This window comes from Excalfactoria chinensis, chromosome 10 (genome assembly GCF_039878825.1).
Source record: "Excalfactoria chinensis isolate bCotChi1 chromosome 10, bCotChi1.hap2, whole genome shotgun sequence".
Taxonomy (NCBI): domain Eukaryota; kingdom Metazoa; phylum Chordata; class Aves; order Galliformes; family Phasianidae; genus Excalfactoria; species Excalfactoria chinensis.
The window spans coordinates 13,289,064-13,314,826 of NC_092834.1; the positions used below are offsets into that span (position 1 = coordinate 13,289,064).

Sequence of the window (25,763 nt, forward strand, 5' to 3'; positions counted from 1 at the left end):
GAGTACTGTATAAAGTTTTGGGCACCACAGCACAAAAAGGACAAAAAACTACTAGAGAGCATCCAAAGAAGGGCCAGAAAGAACCCTAAAACAGAAAGGACACTAAAAGCTGCTTTTCAGTAATTTTTAAAGGGAGAGAGCCACAGGACAGGCTGCTTCAAACTGGATAAGGAAGAAAAAACACAAGAAGGTGGCAGTGGATAACAGTCTGTTAAACTCTAAATCCAAATGAAATTTGACTCTAGGTGTACAGTATTGCAACCACTTTAAGAACCAGGCATGCCAGAATGAAGGAGTAGCAGAGGACCTCCCCTTTATGAGTGGATGCTATAGTCAGTGGTTATTATTAAACCTTGTTAACGTATTCTACCTATAAGACATGACAGAAACTCAAAGATACCAAATGAAAAATGCACAGTTCAACGAGGTGAAAACACCCATGACTAATTACACCATGTTCACCAGGAAAATCTACAGCCTCCAATGCTCACACTAAATATATTAAGGAAAAACTAACGAAAATATAAGGTTCCTTTATACACTTATATGTCATCTCCTCTGTAACAGTATTCCCTTGCCTTAACTCTCAGTTTTAGATTATTTTACAATTTAAGAGGTTTTGAACCTTTGCTTCAAAAATGTACACAGCGGAGACAGTGATGATAGAGACATGGCACACATTCTAATCAGAAAAAAAAAAAAAAAAGAATGCCAATATCTCCTGTGTACAACGTTTATCAGGCTAACTTGCAACTTTAGCAGGAGAAAATAAAATAAACCAAAGGAACACAACTTCAGCAGGACAGGGTACCAAACATCTTAGTGTCAGATGTGCCTGATTCTCAACAAACAGTAAGCAATGTTCAAGTTCCAGGATGTATACAGAAAGTCACTCTCTTGTTTGCTTAACTGTTGAAATTGCTGAAATAGCTCGCTTTTGTTCTACTTTTTAGTATGCCTTTGTCAAAGTCTGTTAAGTAAAGATAAACGAAGGCAAAGAACAAAGACAAGCTGTACCCATGTAAGTAGTTTGTGAGTTTTCACACTACTTCTATCCTGTACAGTTTTGGTGCATTCTTCTGAGGTTTTGGGTATGCACTTCTCCTGACACGCACACTGCAACTAACTAAAGCAGGCTGTTACAAAGAGGCACACCAAAGAACCACTGTCAGTACCTGGCAACTCAAGGTTGATTAAGAAACATCAGTAGAATTTCTATTTTAAACTTTTAAAATGTAACTACTTGCAGTGTACTAAATAACAAATATGTGACCCTTCTAGAAACAATAGAAGGGAGAAAACACAACGGAAGAAAATCCTCTCTTCCCTTGTAGATGTGCAGAACCTGACTTCTGTCCAACAGCTCAGAATGGAGTCTGCAATACGAGGCATGGGGATACAGGGTCTGTTTCATTCATAAACTAGTGAATCTTTACTTATGAGCAACAGACAAATCTTGCAGTTTCAAAGCATGATACCTCTCCCTCTAATTAAGTTTACTGCTACTGGTTAACAGTAAACTTGGTCTGTTGCTCATTAGGACCATAAGAACATTTTAAAAACAATGCATGAAGAACTGTTTTGAATAGAGACTCAAAAGCTTTAGGAATGGACTGCAACATCTATTAAGAGAGACAAAGGAAATTAAAGAGAACTTCATTTCTTGCTGCATCAGTAGATACAATTGGAAGAAACTGGCACACTGGTAGAATAATGTGCTACCAGTGACACTTAAAAAGTCTCATAAATCCTAACTATGTTAAAAATACAACAAGAAATGGTGGTGATGAAGAGTCACAAACTCTTAACAAAAACTGCTTCTTTATTTTTAATTGTTATTTTTTAATAAGATAACCAAATAAAAATATCATTCACTTATATTACAAACTTAAGCTCAAAGCAATCCCCCTGACTTGAGCTTCCCCTGTATTAATTAAGTCCGGGGAAGGAAAGAAATGTTTTTTTTTTTAAAGAACAACAAAAAAATCAGAGCAAGCTACAGCTCTGCATATGCAGCCATCACTCATGGCTCCGCCAGACTGAGGGAAAAATCAATCCTCACAGTCTTCTGGAATATGAACTGAAGAGAATAATGAAGTGTTACAACAGAAATTCAACAGTAAATGTATAACTCCACTTATTGAAGGAATCTTTATTCTGCAGACTGACTGAACATCTGTAGACACATTATACGCTACAACATTGCTGCCTGAGGTACTTACAAGTGATTCAGAAGAAAAATGACAGGGCTTCTTTTTGCTGATAAAAATGTATCTCTTCCCCAAGATTTCCAAAGCCTTGATATTACTTCTTATAAACATCTTCTGAGTAGATAATTCTGCTCAATTAAACAGATGCTTACCTGGTGTATTTATTAACTCAGACTGGGGGCAGGGGGGGTGCCTAAATTACCCTTGGAAAAACAAGACAGATACTTCATGCAATAACCTGGAGATTCAAGTTTAACTGTAATCCAATTATTAAGAAATAAAGTACTTATTTAGTCAAAGACAAACAATACAATACTTATCTATAGATAATTAAATAATAATAATACCATTTTGATTATCTAAGAGCTAAATTTGCAGAGTTTGGTCTGAAGGCTCGTCCATCAGAAGACATCATTTACTTTTTGTCAGTGCCTCTCTCATCATAGAACCCATATCTGCTGACAGAGCAACCTGTTTGTCTATAGCAAGCATCTGACTTAGCAATAAAATTTGATGACATCGCTTTTGAAAAACACACTACTACTTTATGACTTTCTTTAAAAAAAATAAATCAAACCATAAGTTTACTAAGTTCCCAGAAAAATCACACTTTAAAGTACGGTCATCTCTCCCATTTCCAATCTGCCCAATATACTCCAGCTAAAACAACCTTTCTCCAGTCACTTCATGCATGACACAACTATCTCTTGAAGGTATGCTCTGGCCTCTGCTTCCCACCCTGATTAAAGACAAGTGTGTCACTTGAGAACTCCACAAGTGCCACATGATCTGCTTCTCTATCACTACCAGTTTTTGGCAGAGCCCTACATGCATCAGTATGCCTTAACTAGCCCAACCAGCTTCACCTGAGGCCCCCACCCCCTAACTTCAGTAGAACTGCAAGACAAAATTCTTATTTCAAGTTATGTTCAGAAATTCCCTGCTCTGTAACAACTCCATGTTAAGAGCAGTTCTAACCTCATACTGTACCACCAATCACCCACTTCAACTGGCTGCATGCTGATTAAAAGCTGAGCATTATTTTCTTTGGTAGGAGTGCTGGTGTAGGTTAATGTGGGTGAATGAGATAACAGACATCAGCCTTTCAATGCAGACTGGCTGCAGCTGGACTATCACGTCCTTAATAAATACCTTCATATTCATTTTGTTTGACTGATGATCAACAGATATTCAAGCTTTTCTGTCTCAAGGCTTCTAAACCACATCCAGTACAAGCTGGTCACCTCCACTGAGTAGCTTAGTTAAAAACACCTAATCTCACAGCAGACATTCATCTGACCTGTACCACAGGCATGTATCGAATTTTTTAAAATTACAGCAGCTTAATTATAACACATACATAAAATAAAATGAGTCTTGACTGTGGCTAACTACCTTTGTCATGGACACAAACACAAAGGAAATAATGGGCCTGAGTGACCTCTAAGTACCAGCATTTTCCTGACACAAAGACTTGAAGTGATATTCAACAGAAAACAAAGACACTGGGCAAGCTAAGAAGAAAAGGATAAAGTTTAATCTCCCTTGACTAACTTAATCACAAAGTCTATAAATCATATTTTATATCCTCATGTATACCTTGGATTTCTTTTGGAATTTAATGCTGCAATGTAAAAATATTCTCTGCATATGAAGTCTCTTTATTGGATCCAACCATGAAGCCACTAATAATGTAGAATTTCTTCTGGCTGATTGTTTTACTAGAAGATGTAAAAAAGAGTTAGAAACAAAAACACTGAAACTTACAAGTTCAAAGGAAAATCAGCACAGCAACAGTAAAAAAAAAGATAAAAATGTTTCTTCTATAGAATCAGACAATGATGTAACGACATCTTCCAACTAGATCAAGGGATGCTTAAGGAACAAAGAAAGAGGTTTTTCACTATCCAAAAGAGAATTTTGCTCAGAATAAAACAAGATTAGGGAATCAAAGAATGCTTTACAGAAATGTCTAAGACAATTGAAACCAGGTTCCCAGACATTTTTTCTTAAGTTATGTTCTGCAGCATTTGAACAGCTATTTAAATAAGTAACAACCTCTCCTCTTGGCAAGAAAAAAAGAAAAGATATGTGTCTTGATATGATTTGGGAATTTGTCTATAGATAGTTTAAGAATGTGGACTGGTCTCATTTATTCTTAAGGGGTAGCTGAGTCAGAGTACAACAATCATTTTGAATTATAATTTTTAAGAAGAGGACAGTACTGTGACTAACACACGACACAGCCACGACTTTGATGAACTCACAAAGCTCATGACTTCCAAAGGATGCATGACATTCCAAAACTGGTCCCTTGTTGGCTGTCTTAGAGGAGAAGAAGAACAGAGAAGAATCATCCATGTTACAGAAAAAAAAAAAAAACTTACACAAGAGGCAAGGATAAAAGCTGAAGTTTTAGATCTGTTACGAGGCCTGGCTGTAAACTAAAGACAAACAAAATAACCCGATCATCCCAGAACCTTGACAATCCAGGGGAGAGAGACACAGCCATGGATGCCATGGAGTCTTCTCACCATTTACATCCCAGCAGTGGTGGGCACTCTGACACACGGATATATGTACAAACGTTCTACGTAAATTACTTGCACTGCCTAATCTGAGATGTAACTTTTAAAGTATTACTACTGTGAAGTTTTCTAGAAGACAATGTGTACTGCACATGGACAACCATATCCTCAAGGATATAAACAGCACCTTAAGAAAAGAAGGCAGTTAAGTACATTCACGATATGGAAGATAAAAAGGAATATATTTATTTCATGCTGTTTTATGAAAGATAGCATGAGTCTATATTGCAGCCAAATGGCAGAGAAGCAAAATCAGGTAAAAAAAAAAAAAAAAAAAAAAGATGAAGCTTACTAAAATACAGAGGACACTTTAGAATCATAGAATCACAGAATTACTTAGGTTGGAAAAGACCTTAAAGATCACCAAGTCCAACCACAATCTTACCACAACCACAATCTTATAACAACCCTCTGACAAATTATGTCCCTGAGCACCACATCCAAATGATTTTTAAACACATCCAGGGATGGTGATTCAACCACCTCCCTGGGGAGCCTATTCCAGTGCTTAACCACACTTTCTGTAAAGAAGTGTTTCCTGATATCCAATCTAAACTTATGCTGGCACAACTGGAGGCAATTTCCCCCTGTCCTGTCACCAGTGAGAATAGACCAGCCCTGCTCTTGCTGTAAGCACCTTTCAGGTATTTGAAATACTCCAAACATTCCAGTACACAGAACCAAACAGCATCCTGACAGTTACCCATCCAGAACTGTGACACAAGAGACCACCAAACTGTTCTAAGAAGCCTCTTAGACCAGAAAGCTTTTATTTGTAAAACAATTTTCAAAACTCATTGATCTTTTTATCTAATTAACTTTCATGTGAACAACAGCTGTAAAGTAATACTTCATACACAGCTGGGAAGAGCCTCTTAGTTTCTCCTATGAAGTGAGAAGAGGAGGAATTGAAGTTTCACACGCTGACTCTGTTTGACAGTGGAATTTTTGTGACTGGAACCATGGAATATCTGCCTCAAAGGAACACACGTGAACCTACAATGTACTGTACATGCATTGTACATTTCATTGCAGTGAAAAATTAAGATTAAAAACTCACCAATGACAAATAGAGATTAATTCAGTATGACAAATGTTTGCAACAAAGATTGGAAATGAAGAAAACAGTCACAAACATTGGTCAGTGGCAGAACAAGTAGGTACCTCAAGATGCTCAACACACATGGTTAAAAAGAACTTAGATTTTTAAGTAAGCCTTGAAACCTGTGCTATCAGCCACAACAAACTACTATATTCATGCAAACGACTTGATGGTTTAGTCACCTGACAGAAAACAAAGACAAATCTAAATATTCGAGATCTATGAAGTTCAGGTTGAGTTCAGTTAAATAAAAACTTGCCATTGTTCAGGTCTCTTTGCTCATCTCTCTTTTTTCATGCATTTTCTTTGAAATTTTACATTCAAGTTCCTTGGTTTTGTTCATAACTGGAAACAGAAGTATAATCAAAACACTGTGAGAAAGACTGAAATTAAAGATTTTGGGGTCTGATGAGAAGCAGGAAATACCAAAAATCTTGCAGCAGAGTCAGTTCTCCAGAGGTTTCCAGGCCAAGGGGGTTTGGAAAGTTATATAAGCAACCAGACTGCTGGGTGCTTTACAAGCCAAACCGAGCAGCCTTTCTGAGTTTCACTATTTTGCATACCTTCCTTTATTCCTTTCCCTTCTGTTGAAAACAACCTTTCCATATTTCAAGGAAAGGAAAAGAAAAAGCATTCTTTTGATACAGAACTTATGAAACAAGCACCTCAGTGGGACTCATCGCTGCTGGCTGTTGTTCAGATGATGTATTTGCAGGGAAGATCAAAGCAACAGCAGGCTTCAGCTGGTGCACTGCTGCAGTGGTAACTGCTTTTGCAAAAACACTGCTTACAAACAAATAGTAATAAAAAAGATAAAATAACACCACTTTTGTTAAATGCTGACAGAATAAGGAAACACAGGAAATGAGAACACTGTGAGCTCCAAAACTGGTAACAACTGCTGACATCAGTGAGTAGGTATGAGCCAACAATCCCAGCCACTGGGTGCTAGAAAGAGATACTCACATGAGCAACACGGTCTGCTTTTTTTGTTGTTGTTTGTTTTCTTTTTTAAAGGATCTGCCACTTAATATACGAAAAAGAATACACTAGCTTTTGAGAATGCATTTCTTCAGTATGCTTTCAAAATGTGCCTGGAACCTAAAGATCACTACACGGACTGTCACGTATCAGCTCGCTATTTAATGAAGCCAGATGGGAAAAGGTCGCCTTGGAATACGCTACAGTAAGATAACCTTGCCAGAAACTCTAGAATGTAATTAGTTAAGCAACACCAGTATTGAAAAAAGAAATGGTCAGCAAAGAAAAATGTCCTAGACACATTCTGGTTCAACTACAGGTCATTATGCTAGGTAAGATTCTTGTGCAACTTGAATTCAGTGGAGTTGAATTCATTAACACCAGGGTTGAATTTCATCCAAATTCTTAACAACTTCAAGGGTTTTAGTAAGTGGTTGCCCCAGCCAAACACTACACATTGGCTATAATACGACGAACATTTTAGTGAAAGAATCTTTCTCTGCAGAAAAACAATTTGAAATTATGCTAAGGAAAGTAATTCAAAGAATTTGGAAAACCGCTGAAGTGTGCTAGAAGAATCAAGCAACACAGAAATGAATTTGGAGTAAGAAGTGTTAGAAAGGCAGCTCTCACACTTTTCTGCATCTTAGTTTATTGACTCTTACCAGTTCTTAAACCTCTTGCATTAAAAGCAAACACATTTTACTCTCCTCAGTAACTTATCTACATACACATTATCCTTAAACACACGCAGAGCTCCACAAGTCAAACACTGTCACAACCTGCAAGTACTTCAAGTAGCACTTTATCACTCCATAAGCAAAATCCCCTTTACAGATTCAGAAGTGTTCACACTGCATTTCAGATTATCTCCTGCTCCACAACACTCCTTGTGAAGTAGAAGCCCCAGTGCTCCCCCAGGCTCTGAGACCTCTAGATGCTTCCATAGCATCACCATACAAAAGGCTTTTCAAAAGAGAAATTAAATCAAATTAGTACTAATTCAGATGACTGGCATACCTACAACCAGGCATCCAATGTTAACTAAATTAAATTAGGTGGAAAAAAAAAACACAGAATCTGCTCTGAGCATCAGATCTTTACAAAAACTCAAACAGGACAGCATCTCCTCAGTTCAATCTTTAGGAAGTAACAGCAAAATAGATTTGCCAGTATTCCTAATATTAGAAAGCATGTTTAAGGAACATTATTCAGAATGTCACTGCTAGCTTTACAGAGATTAACTTCCTGTTCAGTTATTAATAATTTACTCCCAAATTTCCTTAAGTTTCGAATTTGCCGTGCTTATGGTCAGTTTATTTAAGATGTAAATCTTTAAAGCTTTTCTTCACAGTCTGGAGAAAATCTGTCATCTGCACAAGAAAATGTCTTTGTTGTTCAGCTCCAGTGGAGAGCCAAGGACAAAAGGTAAAAAAAAACAGATATACTAATCCAGATAACGCAATTACATAGCTTACAAGTGATGCAGACAGTAAGCTGTAAACATGAGAGAGATACACTCCAACTCTGATGCATACACCAACACACACAGAGATGTACTCAATGAGTAATGCACACCACAAAAAATACCATCTAGAAGTCCCTGTGGGGATTTCCCAAGTCCAGCACAATACACACAAATATGAGATTCTTCTTGCTGTACTCACTAAACTTAAAAGAAAAAAATGGCAACATTTGTTTCTGAATAGAAATGGATGGATTATTAACAGCTCATTGGCAGCTCTCACCACTGATTTGGGAAAGCCACTAAAGTACTGTAAAACTGAAGTTTGCCGTACATTGGTAATAGAGAAAACACAAAAAATCCCACTCCTGATATATTCTTTCACACTATTTCCGAGTCTTGAAAATTCAAACACACACCCTCACTTCTCTGTATTATTGGGCAGTATCTGTTGCAATGGCTTTCCACAGCAACCTTATTCTTGTCTTCCTAAATAAAAGTCTAAGAGTAAAAAAATTCAAATAATAACCAGAAAGAGCAATTCTAAAAAAATAATCTATAATTAAGTGCAGTGATTGATCTAATTAGCACCACATGAAGAAAATCAATGGGTTTTTCATGAGCTAATATTTGAATTCCAAAACATCTCATATGATTTCTTGTCACACAGCAGTATCTCCAGCAATGTTTATGTTCTAAATTCTCTGCCAGTGTTCTAATCTACTTCTATAGTTGCTGGAAATTTGAATCTTTAAAGTGATTTCAAAATATTAGTTTACACTCCAGAGCTGCTAACAATATTTCATCACGAGACGTGCTGTTTGAGTGCTATCAGTGCTGCAGGGGATAATGAATCAAAATATTTTTCAGAGCATCTTTTCAGTGCCTCTTCAGTGTCAGCCACCGTTATTTTCACGTGACTAGTTCCATACATCCATATTCGTGCTCCCCCTAACATTCACAAGAACACTACTAAAATAGTTTGGTCTTGTATTAAAAACAAACAACAATATATACCTCTTATTTAAATCATGACTACAGTATGCCAGCATTTGGTGAGGGCATGTGCTAGAATAGTTCAGAGTCATTCTACAGAAAGCAAGGAAAACAAATTAGTTCAGAGATCTAATCTTATTTAAGAAATGAAATAACTTAATGCCATGAAAAACAATTAAAACACATTATTACATTCCATGAAGGAATGGCAAGGAGCTTTACAATTAGCTATAAACATCACCACACTAAACAGCATTCATGTAAGGCACTACATGACTTGACCAAACTCTAATGTATAAACTTTCCCTTCCATAAAATCTCATACATGTGTACTGCTAATGACAGCAAGCAGTTGGTGCTTCTTGGTAGTTTGCGGAACTGAATCTTAGTTGTATGATCCAAATTCAGCCCACTGTTCTAAACACAAACCTTGAATTATAGAACATCACCTTCTTCTTTCTGATTACAGGTTTGCAACACATGGTTAATGTGTTTCAAAACTAATTCAATTTCAATCTCTGTACCTTTCTTTCTTTTATTAGGCTAAATTTCCATTTTTAGTGCTGATATCTTCATCATATGCTCTTACTGTTAAGGCTATGGATCTGAGTAACCTTCAGTGTCTTTAAGGTTCTCAGCATCCACTAAACAAAAAAACACCTTCCAAATAATCAGATTGATGTCATCTGGCTTTATACTTTTGTCATCCTAAAACTCAAACCCAAAGATGCCAGAATATTTATACTCAAAACCCACATTTTTTTGCAGCACAAGTGCTGACATGAACTGGTCCCATGTAATGTATTATGGTCCTATTTAATTCAATGGCAAACTTCCTATTTCAGTGTATGAGAATCTGCCAGCTGTTAATTACCAGTGGGAAAGAGGTATGTCCTTGTCTCTTTCCTATACAAGATTAGCATGTGAGAGAAGTGCTCTGCCAATGGAAAAGTCTCTCCAAGGTTAGCAGTTCTGCTGCCCAAAGGTCTAATTGATCAGCCAAGAAAAAAATATTTAGGAAAAATACTTAGAGGAGCAAGTCATTCTGTGCATAGCTCAGGACTATACAGCCTACAGATTTGTTTACAGATTTGAACATACATTATAATACATACCTTTTGCTTCAAACTGTAAGAAACTACTGGAGTAAATATAGAAACCAACTAATACATTATGAATAGTTATTAATAGCCATTTTGGAGGCAGGTTAATACCAAAACTGGGCTGCTTCCATTCCAAAACTATTCCCCTGGGAAAAAGTAACAGTTCATTGAAAATAGCGTGATAGGGCACTAGATGCACAAGAAACCTGTGATGATGTAGATGTGGCATTCTATAAAATGTCAGTTGTAAAACTACATGAAATAGGCTGTTTCAGTGGCTGCTCGAACATATCTCCATCATATTCAGGGTCATCTCTAAAACTATATTTTCTATGAGGTCACAGGTTTTGCTACAATGAGCAATGGATTATGCCTCAGAAATTTGCTAAAGCAGCGTGGAGAAGCTTTCAGCTGTTTGGAGGACTCAGCTGAATGCAAAACTCTTTCAGTAAGAAGCATCACATTCTTACCTGCTTTCTCCAGCACCTCCAAATTGTACAGAAATCTCCTGGCAAAAAAAAACCACTTTCCTGGCTGCTGGTTTGCTTAGTATATTTGACAAAGCAGCAAAGATGTACAGAGCTGTGTAAAAATTGTTTAATGAAATCACATGGAACTCTGTCTCCTGAAGAGACAAGCAGAATAACTCAGATTCTCAGAACCACCTGCTGACATCTTTAAAAAAAAATAAAATGGAGTGACCTTGATTTTGCATTGAAGAACTAAGAAATGTAAAAAGTGAAGAGAAAAACAAACCCAGCTAAGCTTATATTCCTCACAGCCATAGGAATGCTGCTTACATACAATTCTGATGGCAGCAGTTGGACTATGTCAGAACAATGACCTGAAACTTTAGTTTTGCAAAGTTACTTCGGTACATGCTTAAATAAATGGCTGCTTAGTTGTTATTGCTTTGGGGGTTTTTTGCTACTTCAGCACATAGAAAAGTTTAAAACTATTTATCATTTTTACGATTCAAGACAAATACTGACAAACCACTAAGTATCAGTTGTGAGTGTCCCAGCTGTACCATGATAACATGTTCCTTAAAGCCCTCAAAGGCTACATTTTAAATGTTGTGACATCAGTGAGAATTTTTTACCTACTAATAGACAAGAACAAAAAAAAAAAACAATTTCCCAATTTCCATTTTGCTTGTACGCTGCAGTGCTTGGTAAAGCCTTCACTAATTCCAGTTTTTTGATCTGCTGGAACTTCTTTGTTTCTGTCCTGGAACAACTACACCTGCCTCAATAAGCCAAGCTTATAGTGCTACAGCATAAGCAGAGAGGCTGGAGGCCTTCTGGATGGAACAGCCTCAGGAATTCAGAACAGAGGAGGGAGTTGGTAAATTTAGCAGGTTCGTACCAGCAACTTTAAAATGAAACATATGTAGTGAATAAAAAAGGAGAAAAAAGATGATGGCATCAACTAAGAGCTCAGGGGATAAGCACAGCATGGGAAAGAAAAACCTTGCAACTTTCCCATACATGCCAACAGTCTTGATTATTTTTAAACAAACGTTACTATTTCTCTGTGCTGCCAATTCCAAAAATGTACTTGTGGCTCAGAACATTTTAATATAGCGAAGTGAACTTTTCTGTCCGCTGAATTCAGATACTGACATGTAAATCTGTCAGATAAATTATATTCAGTTTAATAATTTTATTTATATCAGTAGTGTAGTGACTTCCATCGACATGCTAAGTAAGCCACATTCTCATCCATTTGCTAGTAAACATACAGTATCTACAGAAGATCTTGAGACAGAATAACTGTTTCCCTCCTTCATCATGACATGAGTAAGTATTGATGGATACTATACAAATTGTTCATTAGAAAAAACTAACACTGGCATATACAGGTTTATCTGTATCAAAGATACATTTGAATAAAATCAGGACAAATCAGAACTGATTATGAGTTCACCCCAGAAGCGGTCCCAAACTTTTGATATTTGTGGACTGACAGTTTATATTATTTCTTCACTTTTGAAGAGCCAGATTTTATGCATGATTACAGAGATGACATTGCACTGCACTCTCATCCCCACAGTAAACTCTCACCTACATGCAGTTGTTTCTGTAAAACCAGTTGCTGCTCCAACAGAAACTTAAGACAAGAAGATTCAATAATGAGAACTTTCCCTTCTTGGACTTGAGTAAATTGTGTGGTACTGAGATGGTCAAGAGACAGAAGTGAGATAAAGTGGCTGTCAAACAGAGTACAGGGATTTTAAACTTCCAGTACATCTGGATAGCTCTAGTGATAAAAACACTGAGCTAGCAATCAAGGCCTCCTGTAGTACCATTTTTGTTATTTGCTGTGGTAATTCTTTTCTCTCCAGATCTGTCTCAGAAAAATTGGCTCCCAAACAGAAGCACACGTATACAAAGACGTTTGCAACCTGGAAATGGGTTTTTAAACAGCAAATGTCACAGTTCACAAAAGCATGCAAGACATGCCTTTCCTAGATGCTACGCACCTCAAAAATATATCTCCAGAAACTACAATATTGATAAAAATACTCCAGGGTCCTCTATAGTTTTGAATTAAGGATCATCTTCAGCATAAATAACTGTATGGATGATCTTTTTTCTAAGATATCATCAAATACCACTTTACCTTGATGCAGTTTTGGTATAATAATATAAAAGAGCTGACATTATTAAGCAATCAGAAGATGTTCATTTCTACTTCTAGAAAGCCTGATATACCTTACATAAACAAGCATGTCCCAGGTGCTGGATTCTTGTACATATAGGCTAGGTTAACAATGTGGGGAGCATAAGCATAACAATGGATTAACCGATAGGAAATGTTAAAATCATGTCACACAGACAGGGAAACAGACAGTAACAGATATACAGTGTCTGTCCTACAGGGTCAAGCCAGAATTACAGTCAGTCAGTAATGAGCAAAATGCCTGTTTAATCAACTATCTTTTCATATACTGATGTCTATTTCACAGTGCTTAGATGGCACTCCACCCAGTTATACTAGCATATAAAGAGTATTTTATTCATTGAGATACAACTTACCCAAATAGTTGTTGCTCTTTGACATCTCAGTAATGTTAATTTTAGTAGCTCCTTCAGGAATTTCCACTATCTTGTGATAGCCGAGATTTGTTAGTGTGTGTTTGAAAACTCCAGAAACAACCTTGCAGGCAGTGTTGTCCCCTCCGCATATTCCACACTTGTCAATCACCTTGTCTGAACCCAGATAGTCATCACAGCCAATGCTCTGCAAAATAAAATGAGATTTCTGCTTCCAACATCTTGTAACTGCAGACATCAAACATAACAACTGAGGACAGTATGACTTTCAAAGAACGCTAAGTCCTGAAAGGATTTTTCAAGTTATTATTTCAGCAATTTCTGCCCTTATTCTTCTGACTTGAGGAATTCGAGTTAGCTATGTGACCAAAAAAATACAAGAATACATTAAAGATCACTGGTGCATTTATCTTTGCTCATTATATCGCCATACCAAGAATTTCTTAGCAATGTAGCTTCTGTAGCTGCTAGTTGGGAAAGAGATCAGAGCAGTGATTCTGTTATGATCACCTTTTTACATAAGTAGATCTGCTTTACATAAAACGTCTTAAATTCCACAGAATAAATAAATAAGTAAATTAAATAAATTAAATAAAATAGTACCAAGCCTATTCTTGGCAACTTTGGTTGCCAAAAGGACTTTATACTGTACTAAGACAGTATAGAAACTGCCTTCCCATTCACTGAATAAAGAGTGGCACAATCTAATGTTCAACAAACCCAGTAACAACTAAAAAAGTCTCATGAAATAATGCAAATTAAAGGCTACAAAAATATATTTTCTCAAACCAGAAAAAAAAAAGGAAGTTATACTTTAAATGTATGCATATTGTAGAGATGCGCTCTGCTTATGTAGAAACATTTCTATTCATTATGTTGCTGTTTTGTATTTAAAAGCTTCAAATATGATTTATCATGTACAATTATCATCTCCCTGGTATGATTAAACATCTATTGGAAATGATGGATTGGGGCACATGCACAAAGAACATTTTCCCATTCAGATAAGAATTAAAAGACACACAAGCTGGTAGAATATACAGCTATTGCTTCTATTTACATTAAATGTAATAACTTGATGGAAAATATTCAATAACTACTAAAGTATTGCTCTATTATTTCAAATTCCCAACAACACTTGCAAATACTTGTTAAAATAAAAACAGGTTCATCACCTTTTTATGGTCTTTCCAGGAAGCAATCAGCCAAGTAAGAAGGGGATGAAAAAGATTTTTGATACCACCAAGACACAAACAAGGGAGTTTCTTGAGCATTGAGATCGCTGCATTTCTTCTTTTCCAATTCCCAACACTAACGCTTGGCCCTTGCTGCGAGAAATGTTCTAAACTGAGAGCCAGAGTCTGCTTACTTCCAACATAAATATTTAACACCCAACACGTTTTTTATGACTGTCCAAGAAACACAGATAAAGCCATCTCAGTCATCACTGCCAGGATCAGATGGAGTTTCATGATTATGCTTGTCACAAAGCAAGAGATAGAAGATGAGTCCCGAGCACTGTGCTTCATGGCAGGATAACCTGATAACCTGATAACCAAGTGCCTAATTTATCCTACTAAATCTACTGTGAGCAATTGCTGCATGATTTCAAAGAGATTTTGAATTTAGAGAGAAACATCTGGTTTAACATCTTGCATTTGCCCAGCACAGCAGAAATAATAAGATCACATATGAGCGTAATTTCTGTGTTTTCCTTAAAACGCATTTTACTTACTAACAAAGCAATATGTTTAAATACAGAAATTACCACGGTAACTACACCAAATCATGTAATATAATTTAAGACTTGCTAAAAGAACCCTAACAATGTGATCTTTTAAAGATTTAATTGAAGACTGCCGTCCCCAAAAACTGCTTAACATCTACATTTAATCTCCTGCTATTTTGCTGAGAATACAAATACTTTCTCCACTACACTGCCTTTGGATGGAAATGTAATAAAGCATCAACGTATGCTATCCAGTGACTTTCAGGAAACTTCCACTGCCAGCAAGTTGTTTTATGGAGGAAATCCCTTCAAATATGAGGTGCTATTCCATATGAATTGCTAGCATAAATGTTTAATGGTATTTTGCATCACTACTGAGTCCCATAAAGGTTAATATAATTTTCTTCCTTTTAGCAAATAAAAGAGAATAGAGAAAGATGTGTGATATTCATTGAGGGCATGATGCAGAGCTACCATGGGGCACCATAAGCAGAACTATTTTTGACAGAAACAGTGCAACCAGTCAGTACAAATGTGATTACTTTGTAGGGAATAAATATCAAACCTATTTCAAACTCACACATAATTTGAAGTTAAGCATCAATGGATGTACAAAACAGCTGTCATTCTTCAACTGCACAACTTGGAATTGGTGCCATGCAGCACAAAAAGTGCTTATGATTTTTAACTGCTCTTTCAGAGAAAATGACTGATAAAGATACAAACAAATTACTGGAAACAAGAACCTAATAATTTGAAACCAGTAACTGACAATGGGGAAACAAATACTGAATCACAATTAATAAAGATATAAACACACCATATGCAATATGCAGAGTGCACTCAGATTCACATTTTACATACCACCAGACAGGACACCTAGCAGCAAATCATAGTTCTACAAAGAAAAACTAAAAAACTACTGAGATGGTCCACTGAGACTTTTGAGGAAATGATGTGCTTTAAAGTATTGCACAGATTTCTAAAGAACTGGCCAGTAAAAACTAATACATTCTGGAAAACCTTGAGATTCACTCAATACAGTTTAGGCAGGCATATAAAAATGACTGTGTACTGTCTTCTATTCACAGATCTGGTAAAGATACATACAGCAAGTTGTGTCCCACATGTTCTATGGGAATCTCTCACTCTAACTGTAAAGAACCACAGATTTCTATCAATCACAGGTCAAATGATACTGGATTAGATACCCGTCACTGGCCCAGAGTACATCCTAGGCCTTGGCTCGCAGTTCATGCTGGAAAGATGAAGAAATACCTTTCTGGATAGCTGATTCTGTTTCCTTTTTGCTTCTAAACAGACTCTTGAAGCTACTCAGAGATTTGGAACACTAGCAGCCATCCTCTCAAAACAAGGCTGGTAAACAGAAATAAACTAAATAAATTAAAAATGTAGAATCCTCGCAACGGTACTGAGCAGATAATGTTTGTCTGTTGGTTGGTTTGTCCTGACTCCAAATTAAAGAAATATCACCTTACTATTTGGCAAGCATGGAATCATATGAAAGGACAAAGCAACCCAAGGTGTATGCTCTCTCAGATTGTGGTATTTGTTAAATTGAAGCACACATATATGCAACAAAAATTCCCTTATCATGCTGCTTAATACACTGCAGTACCTCAGCAAGTAAAAACAATGTAAAGATGTGTTATGAACTGAAATGCACTGAACGAGTTCCTTCCAACATTTGCTGAGGGAACATAAATTCATCTTAACCATTTCAAAAGATTAGCATTATTCCCAAAATGTACAATCAAATCAATGCTTAAAGTCACTATGTTCTAATAGCTAGTAATAGCTAGCAGCAAGTAATAGCTAGTAGCTGCTCCTACATAGCAGTCTCCTCATTATAGATTTAGAAAGTACTCTCTCCTTTCCCTTTAGAGGGATTCCTTGCTTTTATTCCTCAGTCCTAAAATAAACATTAAATTCACACTCAGAAAAATTTTCTCCTTTCTATTCAAAAAGCAAGCAGGGAATAAGTCAGCCATAGCATAAAATTTGAGACACGGCTTTGGTATTTCATTTTCTCACCAGCATTCAGCAACAGCCTGCTCAAAGATGACGTATTGCCTTCAAATAAAATGTCTCAGTGACCACCGTCTAGACACCTACAGCTCAGAGACTGCAGTGACTTGCAGAGCCTCTACTAAATAGGCAGGAGTTTTGAAAGGATTAATAAAAATGGTTTATTCAGAATTTCTTCTAGTTTCCCTACCCCCAAATTCATAACCATAAAGCATTCACATCAACAGGTCAGGCTTTATTTTTGGTAGGTGGTCAGATATTTCAAAGTTCATCCAACCATATCTGCTTTGTGCAAAAATGTACTTGTATTCATTAGTTGCACTACATCAAAATCCTTCTGAAATCAGTGACAAGGCTCCCTTTGAAATCAGTGTGAGTTGGACCTAGGAATACACATGAAAAGGAGCATCAGCTCTCATATCCAGTGAATTGCCATCTAAGAAAGATACCAGAGTAACTATAATTTACTGTTCCCAATTCACCAGGAATAGCTTGCTGAAATGTCAGTTTACCTCAAGGCTCTTGCTAAGTGCGGAGAATTTTCAAATTAAAGTTGTGAGATTTATTATACCACAAATGCGCAGTGATTAATGGCCTTTCAGAGCCCTTGCACCTCAGACAGTAACTCAAGAGGCCCCCATGGGGGATACTCTTTGCCAGTATCTCATCTTACAAAGGTCCTAAACTCTGAAGTATCGTAATGTTCATTTTCTCAGCTGGTTTATGATTCTATTCCTTAGTCCTCAAATTCCATCTTAAATTAAGGTAGTCCCAGCTCACCAGGACGGCTACAAGATGATAGACCACACAAAGAAGAAAACATTATGCTAATAGTGAGCACCTTTTTCACTTGATGATTCTTCACAGATACATCATTCTTTTAAACTTCTGCCATAGGAATTGATCACTTTATCAGTCTCAACCTACTTAACAGGTGCCGTCATCTCAACATTAAATTCACACTCAAAAAATTCTGCTGACTTGTTAGGAAAGTATTTAGTCTGTAAATCTTTCTGTCTACATCAAGATTTTTTTTCCTGTCTTTGACAGAGTCCCCAAGCCATAAATGTCTGGATTTCTGGGAGTTCTCTTCCATGTAAGATCCCCCACTAAGAAAATGCCCTCAAAGCTTTTGGAAACCATGCCTGTTTCAGTATCACAGGCTAACCATATATTCCACAGTTTGTCTGAGAAGCTTTCATGTGCATTTTTAGTAACAATATTTGTTCTCATTCTGTCTTGAACACAACTGTAGAAGCTAAGAAAAACAGTCAGCACTCTGTCTATCACCATGACTTGACTTCACTGCAATCAGATACTGGAAAACTGGGAAAATAACTAAGCTGAGTAAAGTGCTAGGAAAGCAAACATAAAGGATAACTCATCAGAGAAGTAGAAAGTGAAACCAAAATGTTTCCTGGCTCATTTCAGCTTTCCAGTCTAGGCCTGAAGCAGATTAGGGTTAGTTCCAGTTAAAGCCAGTATCAGTTAAAGGTAAACTGTGTAACACGATAGGGTAAGTCAGCTCCCATTGCAAAACATGAGAGGAATGTAAGGCACACATGACAAAAGCTGGCTTACAAAAAGGGGCTTTGGCCAGGAAAACAGATTCTCTTTCCTGCTTCCTAGCCGAAGTGTGAGGACCTCTGACATTTCAGTGTTGCAGCTGCATCTGGCAGTCAGAGGAGGACTGTCTAGAAATTCTGGCACTGCACTCGCTATGAAGGTGTTCCAGAAACACTACAGCCAGAGCCTGGCAGCTGCAGGACAGTGCATCTCTAGCCTTGTTTCCCAGCCTTTAACTAGAAGAAGGTGGTTCTTAAATGGCAACTCTGGTCTGTTTTATTTCCTGTTTCAGATCTTGAACACAACTCCTGTGGAGGTTCAGCTGTCCAGGTTCCAGGCCAGCTTTCTTAATGCAACTGTACAGCCTCGAAGCAGAGTTCAGATGCCTCGTATCTCAGGAGGTGCTCCTGAGGTCAAGGATTTCACCTTTGAGCTGTGTCCAAGCTATGCTGCAGGTACTTGTCTGTAGCTCCTTCCCAAATTCTAAACCTGGTCCTGACCTGCTTCTCTGCCTTGATGTTGGGTGTCTCATCACTAGGGATTTGCCTGAACTCTTAGCTGTACTGGGCTTACAGAGCAATATTTGGATTGTGACAGGATGCAGGAGAGGCTTTTATGAGCAGAGCCCATGTCAGATCAGAGCCAGTTACAGCTGCTCCAAAAGGGATCCACTGCTGGCCAGAGATGAGCCATAAACAATGCTGGTTGTGCCTCTGAGAGAGGATAGTTCAGAAGAGGAAAAGAATGCTGCAGTGCATTTGCAAAAAAGCCTAGATATTACTGAAGCTCCTAGTAAAGTGTAACTGCTGCTTAAACCAGACCTGTGATACACACCACCTAGCCTTCAGGACTGCAGAGTAACTAACACAGAAACTGCAGCAAGAAATACAATGATCTTGAAGAGTAACATTCTATACTAAGAGTAACAGAGTTTGGCTTTATTCACAGTCGCTAAAGTCCATGGTTAACTGTTGTTGGACTCCAAAGCCTCCTTACAGATTACTCAAATTCTAATGACTCAGTAACTAAAGTCTCAGTTAACAAGGTTCTGCAATCCCCAGAAAACCAATCCAAGTTATTTTCACACACAAACCTTGAAACTAAATTTTACGAGGCTACCTCACCAATTTGCATTCTGTAATGAGATACAAAATTAATTGTGACGTCCACAAGGTGGCACTTACAATCCTTGTGAACCCAGTATGCAGAACATCTGCACACACAGACACATAAACAAATAAGTTCTGCTTATAACTACACACAAAATTCATATTCTTCTTCATTTCAAATTAGCCTCTACTACACAAGCAACAAATACTGTTACTTTGTTATTGATAAATTGTTGATAAAATTTATCAGTCAATCCACAGATTTCCTTTTGTTTAAGAGGCATCTAAAGCTAAAATAAAATGTTACAAAAAATTAAATGAAGAGGAAACACTGGGAACTCATTTTTCTCCTATCATCTGCAATCCTTATCTGGAGATAAGTCTTAATAACCTTGAAAATTTAGTAGGCAATTTCAATGGCTATTAGAATTAAGTGCATCAAATTTCTTCATTTTAATTTTTGCTTAAAATTATATCACTGTCACTGAGTCTGTAGGAATGAAGCATTAGCAACAATACAGGAAGATCAAATAAGAGAGCATCTGAGAAAATAATGTACACCAGTCTTTGAGAACAGAAGGGATGCATTAAGAGTGAGAGCAGTGGATGACATCAGTATGAGGTTGCAGTGACTGGTGGAAGTACTCAATATTTGGAAAAAAGTAAATGTCACATCCATCTACAATGCGGCAAGGAGGAGGATCTGAGCCCCAGGTGAGGGCTACTCGCCTTAATCACAGCCCTTAGAAAGACTGCAGAGCCAATCCTTCTGGAAGGAATTTCTAAGCACAAGAAGTATAAAAAAGAAAAAAAAAATCCGCAGCTAACAACCAGTTAATTTGAGCAGGATTACCTGAACAAGCCAAGCCACTGCCTTCTGTGATTAAATGGCTGGTCCAGTGGACAAGTGGAGAGCAGTGTATGTTTCTTACCTAGATTCAAGCAAGGCCTTCAGCTCACTCTCCCATAGCATTCTTATACCTAAATTCAAGAAATATGGACAGGATAAGTAGATAATGAGCTTGGTGTAAAACCAGTTGGGCTGCCAAACATGAAGGCTAGTGACCACTGGAAGCAGGACACTCCTCGGAGGAATCCTGACAGGCTGCAGAAATGGGTGGACAAGAACCACATGAAGCTTTATGAAGATCATGCAAAACCTTGCTTCTGGCCCTCTGACCTCAACATAATGCCATACACCAGTACAGGAGGGAAGCTCACTGATAGGAAGCTGCTCTGCAGAAAAGGACCATGGGTGTCCTCATAGACAAGCTTAACAAACACCTCCAGAGATACTTTTCATATTTTCTGTTTAGAACTAGATCAACTGACAAGAGAGAAATAAAAATCAAAACTTTCTGGTAGGTTTCTTGTACATATCGCAGCTATAAACCACAAGTATCACTGCATTCATTCAGCACACTACTTTCCAGGAGTTTATATTAATACAGAACCATATGCTTTATTTCCCTTCAGCTTGTACCCTATGGAAGATCCATATTCTTCGCTTCAAACCCACGTGTACTTGTACTACCATGTTCTGATTCTAATAGCTGAAACTGACAACAAGTAGGGAATACTGGAAACAAGAAACACACAAATTCAAACATCTAAAAAGGAAAAAAAAAACTAATGATGAGCAGTAAAGTTCAGTAAAAAAAACGAAAAAAAGTAAATGTACACATGAGAACACATCTGACACCGAGCTCAAGCTGTCTGAGAAATTTCATTCCTCTAAAACTTCTCACTATGATTAAAAACTTTTGATGCACAAAACTAAGGTAATAACTTTTAAAACCGGTTTGTGATACAATGATGAGATTTTTCTCAGATCTGTCACTTTAACTGCAGTAAAAACTGCAGAACAAACATTTTAGTAAAATCAAAGTCTTAACAGAATTCTGCACCATAACTGCTGAAGTACTTGGCTACAGCAAAATGCTGCAGCTCTACATATGGGTTTCTACAGCAATTCACATCAAATAAATATTTGACACAACTTAAAAGATATTCGTTTATCTTCAAATTCATTGATGATATTAGACTGATAGAGCTAAGCCATTAGATGGATGCTTGCAGCTTAGCTTTAGTTTGGTGTTTTTACTGTAGGTTCCTACTTCAGAAGAGGGCAAAAGGGCAAGAGACTGCATCACAGGAGATAAAACCTGAGGAAGCCCCAGCTTTACTAATTTCAGCTCACTGGAACTCACAGAGGAAATGCAGTTAATTTAATCATTTCTCTCAAGTCAAGATGCAGCTTTGATTAGTAAACACATTGCCCTACCATCTAGCAGCTCTTCTTCCTCACCTGTCAGAATTACAGTTCGCTTTATTGGACCAATATTCCTTTTCTGTTCTTTCAGTTTTGGACTTTTCTGCCCCAGCTCTCATGTCTTCAATCGTAACTTCATTCAATATAGTTGCTGTGCAGAATACCCTCATAGTAGAGTCCTGTTGTGTTTCCAGGCGTAGTCGCCATCTTGTCTCTCTTTTACTGCTCTTTTTCTTCTCGGGAAGCACAGGGCTGATGACCTGGTAAAGTTCAGTAAGATGAAAGAACCACTGTGCCACACTTCATCCACATCTTCTAGTGCTTCTGTTTGTTCTGCTTTCTTATTCAAAGGGAATGCTTACACAGGAATATCAGAACATTTACATACAAAACTTCATGCCATACCCCTTAACTACTTGGCTTCAAAGCGTAAAACAATCAGTGTTACTAAAATTAATTGTCAAGTCCTTTCAAGTGCAAAAAGGTGAAGTGCTCTTGGTTTCAAATGCAACTTTTCCCAGTCTTCTGGAAGGTCTTCTGGCATTGTCTGTGATGTGCCTTTGTTTGATTTATGTCCCTGCTCTCCTCTCACAGATGATCCTGGCTTTTATACTTTGTTCTCTTAGCCTGAGCATGGTTGCCTAAAGACTGACTGGATGACCTTCTCTCCTTAACACGTGAAAAATGTGAGTATAAGAAACCACTTTTTCTTTGGCCACTTTCAAATCTTTGATCCTCATACATGAACTTGCAGACCGAACTCCTACAGCTAGATGAAGATTACTACTACTTATATAGCTCATTCATCTGAGCTATCTGTAAATCAGAAGAATGATACGGATTTCCAGGAACTGCTTTCAGCTTTGCTGATCCCCAAGGGAGACAAAGTGTTCATTCTTCAGAACACTGTAAAGAGCAGAAGCTGCATGGCAAGCCTCTTAAGGATTTTACCTATAAGGTTCAGCTGCATAGATCCTCCAGTGGAAACTGTTTAATACTCTAGAATCACACCTTTAGTTGTAAAGTAGGAGAAACCTTCAGAAAACTTCCAAAGGCAGAACACAACAAAACCAGTATAGTGTGCATATTTTACTGTCTTACATCCCTTGGAGGTTCCAGCCTAACCTTCACTTGCTTTACAAATAAAAGGAGCAATGTTGAGAATTTACATTCAACCACAGGATAACAAACAACATTCTAATGGCTCTCACTTGATTTGTGGTTAGCTATTACCATCATTTTTACCCAAACATTTGATCCTACTCTGGCTTTCAAATATTTCCTGCTGTCTACAGACTTAATACTCACAAATCTTTGATGCTATTTACAGCCCTCTACAAATAGATTGTGGTTACACCCACATGCCGCTCACTTAATTAATTACAGATTTTTACCTGCACAATAAATGTTTTCATTACCTATCTGTGCTTTATGTTGAAGTTCATGCTGTCAGATTAATTTCAGACAACAAGAGGAAATGAAGTATTCATTTTTGACAATCCTAAGAATTCAAATGACATTTATAGTATCTAGATATTTAATGAAAAAAGCTACTTATGTAAAGACTCTTTCACTAAGACATTCAATGGCTTCTTGCTGGCCAGAGAATTACAAAAGAGAAGAAAGGTTTTATTCTTGTTACAATGGAAAAAGTAAAGCTATCCAGGAAAAGAAATCATGTGAAAAGATGTTCTTAAAGATATCACCTTAGAACAGCTAATAAAAAAGGATTAAAAACATAAAGCATATCCCACAATGATACCTATAGCAGTCAGCAAAACAATTTCTCTCACATTGCTTTTGTTCTAAGGGACAATGGGACTGGCAGCTCCCCGTAAGCAAACATTACATGGTGTATGAAAGCAAGCTAACTGCCAACTGCACTGCAGAGAAAAAGAGCTGTGAGTGAAATAAGTGTTTGTTGGCCAGAACCTCATCAAAGTCAGGATAGCTACTCAACTTGGAGACTTCTACTCAAAATAGTTTACTGAAGATTTTTGTTGCTCAACTCTTTTTGTGGGGCTACACAAGGTGCATTTAAGTGTGAATGAGATTAAGATGTCTAATCATCTTATACACAATTCTCTGGAAACAGGATGTTATACACTGAACAGAAAGTGAGGCTTGCAGGCCTTTTTCTTCATTTGGTAGGATACAATTCAGTCAGTATCACTAATTTCTGTCTGGATTAGAAGAAATCTGTCTTAACTTTTCAGGAGCCTTGAGGCACTGAAGGCAAGCACAAGCACGTGACTGTAAACACAGGGAGAGTCCAGTTTCACCATGCCTAGACTCTAAACCCACTGCAGACTAAAAACTCATGAAGAATTTCTTAAAATCTAGCATCATAGAATCAAAGAGGTTGGAAAATATCTCCTAAGATTATCCTGTCCAAGCATCCACCTAACACCAATATTTCCCACTAAGCTATGCTCCTCAGTATCACATCTACACACTTCTTGAACACCTCCAAGGATGGTGACTCAGCCATCTCCCTGGGCAGCCTGTTCCAGTGCCTGATCACCCTCTCTCAGAAGTTTTTCCTAATATCCAATCTGAACCTCCCTTGTTATAACTTGAGGCTGTTCCCTCTCATCCTATCGCAGTGACAAGAAACAGTTAAATAGTGAAACTCAATTGATGTCTTAGATGTTAACTCCGTGCTTTTTTAAAACACCTCTTAACTAAGTGGCTCAAACAAATACTTTAATCAGCACTGCCCTGACAATATCTCAGTATTATCGTTGGCAAGTGATACTATGCCCATTCCAGAATGAAATAAAAAGTCTCTATAATTCTCTTCAAAAGAATAACATTTCAGAAAACAAGCACGATGAATTCAAAGGCATGGCTGTTTCCCCAGTGTAACATATTCACTTCTTAAAATCCAACCCTTTGGAGTCAGTGAGCTTTCTCCTGAACTTTTACAATACCTGTCTTTATTGCACTATGGTTCATAAACATGATAAAGAACAAAAACAAACAATTTTTGATGATAACATCAGGAAGAGATCTGAAGAATACAAGCTGTCTCAGTTATTACTTATGTTTAGATTGGTCTCCTGAGCACTCACAGGCAAACATTCACCTCCACCACGCGACAAGGAAAGCCCCTGTTTGACACAGCAAGTATGTACCTGTGTGAAGAAAGTTTCTATCTCATGACAATCACTGTAATGCTGTTTTCATCATGCTTTGTAAGAAAACGAGATAGAAAAAGGGACTGGTGGCCTTTTTTATTTGAATGATGGAGGAATACAGCCCTGTTCCTTCTGGAAAATCAGCAGAGCAGCTGCTCCACAATGCAACAGACATCTATGAGATCACATCCAGGAGCAAAATCCTCCATTCTGTACAGTTCTTTTTCTTCCATCCTTGGTGCTAAATGGCTATATAATATCATTTTAATCAAGGTGATTTTGCACAAGTGCAAGTGCTTTCTTTTTATGCAGGCAACTAACAGAAACTGCATCCCACAAGGAGCTGTAACCAAAGTACCTGTAATCTTTCAAATGTACATATTCAAAACTTAAC

The 25,763-nt window shown here is 37.4% G+C and overlaps 1 protein-coding gene across 2 annotated transcripts in view; it reads right to left on the reverse strand.

The window, feature by feature from the left end:
- The window catches only part of THSD4 (thrombospondin type 1 domain containing 4), a 243,174-nt gene that overhangs the window by 42,961 nt on the left and 174,450 nt on the right, over window positions 1-25,763 (reverse strand). For both annotated transcript variants that reach the window (XM_072345424.1, XM_072345425.1), the window contains one exon: window positions 13,487-13,691. In XM_072345424.1, the coding sequence (XP_072201525.1) occupies window positions 13,487-13,691 (205 nt within the window). The remainder of the gene's footprint in view (window positions 1-13,486; window positions 13,692-25,763) is intronic.